Raw genomic sequence first — 6,513 nt, 5'->3', positions numbered from 1 at the left:
CTAGGCTAAAATAGTCTAGAGCTCACTCTCAAAGATGAGGCAATGTGCTGATGCAGTTTTGTGTCTAAGCAAATATTTTACCACACTGTATCAAAATATTAATGATAGTAATAATGATGAAAGTAATATAAGAACTATAATACTAATATCTAGTAATAGTAACAACAACAACAAACAGTCTTTTGTAAAGTATTACAGCATGTTTCCAATCATTCTGATCAAAGCGCTTTCCATGATAAAATTGTCTAAACGATGAGGTAAAAAATTGTCACTTTCTGAGATTCTTTTTGAAAATTGACACTGGAGGTGATGAGCAGAGTCCCTTTGGCAAGGTATTCCATGCTGATGGTCCACAAAAGAAGCTGTGCTCATCAGCCAGTTAGTTTTTATTTCATGTTGTTCAGTGTATTAGCACACACTTGCTCACTGTGATGCTTTTGTATAGTGTGCCCCTTGACATAGTGCGCTTTCATCCATTTGCAACAGTGTGTAACTGTACTGAACAATGTTTCAAATATGAAGCAGAAAATCTTATTTTCCATGATGCATATGATGCAACGTATAGTTTGAAATTGTATGTGATTTGATACTTATTATTTAGAAAGATACTTATTAATTTAAAAGATACTTTGTGCAAATTTAAGGCAGTTAGGTCTTGCAGAACTTCAAATCAGCTGCTTCAATACGGTATATCTATTAAGTGCCTGAAGTATTTTGTTGCCTTAGCAGTGAAGTTTACCCTATTATAGAAGTACCAACAGTCAATACCAATACCATTGACATACACTCCTGCACCTGTGTACACTCAAAGTGCATTGCAGACCTATCGGTGATAGGTGAAATTTCATGAGAAATATTTTGTAGAGTTTAAGAGCTGCCCACTATACATAACGAGTCAGACATGCAGTGTGTAAACCCTAGGGTAATTCATGTATACAACATTGGATCTGTGAGTTTTTAATACTGGATTATTGCACAAACTATGTCTTAGGGAAGACATTTGTGTGTATTGTTGGGTTTATAACTATTTTAAGGGCCCTTGCTTGAAGAACGGAAATAGTATTGATAGAATAAGAGTACATATGCAGAAATTTTCAACAACTGACAGTCAGATATCTGTTTCTATTGGACCAAAGCTCTTGGCTCATCCAGTATATCAGAGAAGCCAGAGGATCTCCGTCTATCTGGCCATGAAGGATCAGGAAGTGGACACAGATGGCATCCTAGGGGATATCTTCGCCCAGAACAAGCTCTGTTTCATCCCGCAGTACATTGGGCCCAAGATGAACATGCTGAAGCTGCTGTCCATGGATGACTATGACTCACTGCCCAAGACAAAGTGGAACATAAAGCAGCCAGCAGAGAATGACGTCAGAGAAGATGCCCTGCAAACTGGTAAAAGAATCAATTTCTATGGATACTCCCAGGACACTACAACATAATTTGTAGGGAATTCATTCCCTACAAATCCCTCATTGCTTCTTTATGTACTGATATGTCCTGTTGTTCATATCTTGTATTCCCTTTACTAACACACATGAGTATCCAAACACTCAGAAACAAACCATAAGGCCTACAGCCCCTTCTACCTTTTGCATTTACAGGCTTGATCATTCTTGCCACATCTTAGAGCGAATGTATGTCATCAACACAGAAAGGTCAACTTTTGCTTCCTTTTACTAAAGTCTTACATGATAAAATTGAATATTACTGGTAATCTTCATTTATCAAGAAAAAGGTACCATTTTTGTATTCTTTTTCAAGTCTGCTGGCATTGTGATACAAATCAGACCTAATTGACAAAAACATTAATCATCTTTTAGCAGGAATAACTGAAATATGAATTTGAGTTTGGTTGTTAAGTATGAAGAAACCAAGAAAATCATATTACACTTTATGTAGTAGCTGTTTTACAATGCTTGTAACATCAGTGAGTGATAACCTCATGATGCTGATACCTGATTTATATGAGTAATAGATATGTTGACTTGTAGTATCTTACTTCAATATACTATCTCTGCTAAACCAGAGCTTGTACAATGCGCAAAATAATCTTGTATGTAGGCAGATATAATTTTGTACATCCCTTCTTTATGACTATGTGGCCAACCTCCACTACTAGTATTACACTGTACAGTACTGGACAATGATGCTGAATGAAATTACTCTCTAGTTCATAATCTGTTTTCTACTGTCCAAGAAACAATAATTATGAATACCACAGGCAGTATTTAATGCAGTTTTTGGTACCCTGGGCTTCCAAACATTGGGTGAAAGTAACTTTTATTGTTTTACGTAAGAAAAATCTGTTACAACTTGATCTCGGCAGTTCGGCATCATCATATCAACAGCGCTTATCATACTTCACCACTGATCTCAGTGTCAAACACAGCTGCACCACACTGTGCATTACCGATCCACGGAAGACGTAAAATAAGTAATCATTGGACAAATTTGTGGATTGAAATGATCTCATTCTGAACTACTGATCAAAATTGGCATAGTATACTATGAAAACTTAAAAAGTATCATTATTTGTGAAATTACGGTAACAAACTCGATAACAGGGCTGAATTGATAGTAGGATCATTATTGCTGTGCGCTAAACTTTAGCAGTCATGATGGCAGTGTGTAAATATACCTCTTCCCAACAAGAGATGGTGCGACAAAACCCAATACCCTGGTAATGATGGTAGCCTGGGATATAACGGGGTGCATCATATTATTAGTACTTTGTAGTCAACATATCACCCTACTGATATGAAACAGAAGATCTGGCCCATTCATATAAATGTGAATTTAAAGAGTTTGAAGTTTGAAAAGCTCTGAGAGGAGATTTACTGCAACCAAGGTGAAAGTTTGATAAGCTATGTATGCTTCTCTAACTCTTGTCACAGGTGGCCTGGATCTGATCATCCTACCTGGTCTGGGATTCTCCAAGGATGGCCACCGTCTGGGGCGGGGCAAAGGTTACTACGACATCTACCAGAAGCGATGTGTTGATGAGACTGGAGTCAAGCCAGCCACTATTGCCCTGGCTTTCAAGGAGCAGATGTGTGAGAGCATACCTACCAATGAGAACGACGTCCCCGTGGATGTTGTACTTTACGGAGATATGGATTAGGGATTATCTCATCCCGGGTTGCACTCAAGTGGCACCATAAATGCACATTCTTTCCATGTCTCCTCACATCATTTGGAGGTTGTGAAAGAGGCTACTAGAGAAAAAAGTCCTCTTTCATGATTTTGACACATCATGCAAAGAATCTAGCAATATTTTGCAACAGTAATGAATCAAAAAAGACCAAAACAACAGAAAATATTTTGTGATTTCACAAAGTATTGTCAAAGTATTTGACTTGGTTGAAATAAGACAACTGAATGTGTGTTAGACACATATTTCTATGCTTGTGAATGCTAACAGTTTCATGTTTTACTTACAGGGACATGACACTGAAATTACAATGTTTACACAGACTACAATACAATGCAATGGTGTGTTGTACTGCCAAAGGTAAAAAAAAAAAAAATTATCTGGAGGTAAGAGCAGTTATGTGCGGTTGTAAATTTACTAAAGGTAAGATACAGAATTAGATGGAAGGGGGGATGATATGATCTGAAGAGAAAATTAACCTTCCATCCTTACAGAAGGCAAAACAAAAAAATAAAAGGATGACAAAAGAATCATCCTCGGATGTGTTTTGTACTCAGTAAGAGATTCATTTGTGGATGTATCTTGACTGTCAAGCGTTTTTGATTCATCATGGAGCAGTGCCTTTCAGTATTACACAATGTGTCCAAAGTACGATGAAAATTTGCTTTGGCATACAAGCTTGCGTGCAGTGTCAGATTGTATCAAATGCATAGATTAGGGATGTTACTATCAAAGGAGTGTGCCAAAGGTATGTCGCACTTGGACAAATCCATGAGGGCAGTGTGTGGATTTCATTTGTCCAGAATGACGTCTTAAGGAACCAACTGTACTGTACATGTATGTATGACAGAGATTTCCTTTCATTTTGATGTTGTGCTGGAGATTGACATCATAAAATGTGTGTCGAAGCAAACAATCAAACCTGTCTTGAATACCAGTGTCTTAGTAGTATTCTTGACAATCGAGTCTTGCTCCGTGCATCTGTGTGTAGTTTTTACGAGTGTACAACAGTGTTCAATTTTTTGTACTATTGCATTTGTGTCATTGACTCATCAAATATTATGTTCATTGGAATTACTTGGACTGTCCAGTGAGATGAAGCAAATATTAGGCAGCTTTTATTTAATGAAACAACTTTTACAACAGAATTACACTTGCCTGTGAGCAAATGTTGAGCATTTTTAAAATGAAATCAACTTTCACAACAAAATTACACTTGCCTGCTGACTGTAAAAAGGAAAGAGTAGGCCATTGTTCCCAATTTGAATGTAATAGATGTGGTGCTTTTTCACTGTCTGATTCTAGGTCTCTCCTGACCAAATGCTGTTTTTAACAAATCTCTCCTTTGCCGAGTTAGCTACCACTGATCATTTGGTTTTTCTTTTTTCAATGATATTAGTGCGCATACCTCATAAATAGATAATTGTCTTGAAGCTATTTTCTATTGTCCAGTCTTCCATCAAATCCTTGCAATATTGATAATTTCTTGGCATAGTGTAGATGTGTACTGGAACATTTATATGAGTGTTTACTATGTAACTCTGTCTGGTTTCTATGGTGTAAGGCATGGAAATTCAGAGATAGTGAGAAATGTGTGTAACATAGTAAGTACCTTGCCATCCATTTGTGGGTATGCAGCACTACAAAAAAACAAAAAATATGTGACATCAATATAGCCAAATTTATTTTATTATGAATCAAATAATATTTCAGCCCTTCCCAAGTCATTCATAATGAAGCCCAATTTGAGAGAGTATTTCCCCAATTGTTTTATGTGGCTGTAATCATGTACAGGAAAATAAGAAAAGATATATGCAAGTATACATGCAAGTACAGTGTAATCACAAATTAAAAATTCTCATTCCATAATTTCTTTGTAAATCTATTGTCTAGATGAAAATCAGTTACAGAGCTTTCCCAGAGTGTCATTTTTAATCTGGACTATTGTGCAGCATCAGGTCAAAAAAAAAAAAGTCTGTTATCAGAGCATAGGGACTTGTTGCTATTTCAACAAAATTTGACATCTTTACAACATGAAATGTCAATTCCGGACTTAAAGGTTATTCCAGAAATGTAGAGTCAAGTTTTATAAGCACAGATCAAAATCCGGAAAAAAAGAAATAGGAAAGACATGATGTTGTGAATTTTCACTATTTTTTCTCAATGAATTGATTTGAGTATACTAATGAGTGATCTGACAGTGTTATCACCTCACAATTTTTCATCAACCCTACTGATGAAAGGCAATTTTACTGCCATAAAAGTGTAAAACAATGTTATTCCTGGCTGAATAACTTTAAAATAATGATCAGTCTGGTATACTAGGATTTTAGACTGGGGCTTAATTGCATTTGAAGGAAAAAAAAGATTTTGTGTACAAACTGTATGGCAAGTTGTCATCATCAACTCACTTATTTGCATATTCATATTGAATATTTCAGAACTGCTTTTTGTGAAAATAAGCAAAACTTCACAGTTTCATAACTTTCCAAATTTTAAGCTGATTTTGATCACATTTTCAATTGTGCTTATCAGATTTACTCTTTCGCTTAAGACTAAATTTTATCTGGTCTGGAATTGCCCTGTATGTGTTTAGTAAGGTAATTTTCCATATGCATATGCATCGTAATGACATATTTACAATTTGTGTAATCTAAGAATGTAAACAGAATATATATGTGAATACAAAACTATGGAAATTAAGTGATCGTACAGCTTGAATTTCTGATTGTTCAGATTATGTGATCGATCTTTCAAGTAGACAACTGCCTCAAATCACTTATGCACCTATACTTCATCAGTACTGAACACACACACACACACAAAAGCAAAGTGCTCATGGTGGGAGATGGTGAAGTCACATTCTTTGTATTATGTAAAGATGATGTTTTAGACCAAAGAGGATGAGCTTTTGATGTACACTAAACCTCGCATACTGAGTAAGTCAACACAAGTCGACAAATTGCGTGTGTTGAGGCAACGGAAAAAGACTGAAATTTTACTATCGTTTTGTTTTTTCTTTTTTACTTTCGTGTAAGTCGACAGATTTTCTCTAGGCTAATGTGTGTCGACTTATGCAAGGTTTACTGGTTTTGTCACTGTGTGGCCAAACAAAATCATTTGCATCATTTTCCATTACTGGTACATTGATAACTAAACCAATTCTATGGTCAACTTTTATCTTTCAGTACATGTACTCAAGAATGTTTTAGGTGTAACCTCGAGAATGTTTTGAGATGTAGCATCATGAATATTCACTCAGACCAAACAAAAGAAGGCACTGTTTGTCAGTGATGCTACATTTGATAACTAAACCAGTTTTTCCAAATTCATGAAATCAGTTGCAATAAACCAGTTTT

The 6,513-nt window shown here is 35.9% G+C and overlaps 1 protein-coding gene across 1 annotated transcript in view; it reads left to right on the top strand.

Moving 5' to 3' along the window:
- Positions 1 to 3,168, top strand: part of LOC140230873 (5-formyltetrahydrofolate cyclo-ligase-like) — a 4,414-nt gene extending 1,246 nt beyond the window's left edge. Inside the window, exons 2-3 of the mRNA XM_072311018.1 lie at positions 1,137 to 1,395; positions 2,898 to 3,168. Coding sequence (XP_072167119.1) covers positions 1,137 to 1,395; positions 2,898 to 3,124 — 486 coding nt within the window. The 3' untranslated portion in view covers positions 3,125 to 3,168. The remainder of the gene's footprint in view (positions 1 to 1,136; positions 1,396 to 2,897) is intronic.
- Positions 3,169 to 6,513: the final 3,345 nt, after the last annotated feature.

This window comes from Diadema setosum, chromosome 7 (genome assembly GCF_964275005.1).
Source record: "Diadema setosum chromosome 7, eeDiaSeto1, whole genome shotgun sequence".
Taxonomy (NCBI): Eukaryota; Metazoa; Echinodermata; class Echinoidea; order Diadematoida; family Diadematidae; genus Diadema; species Diadema setosum.
The sequence above is the reverse complement of the archived record's forward strand: the minus strand, read 5'-3'. Positions and strand labels throughout refer to the sequence as shown.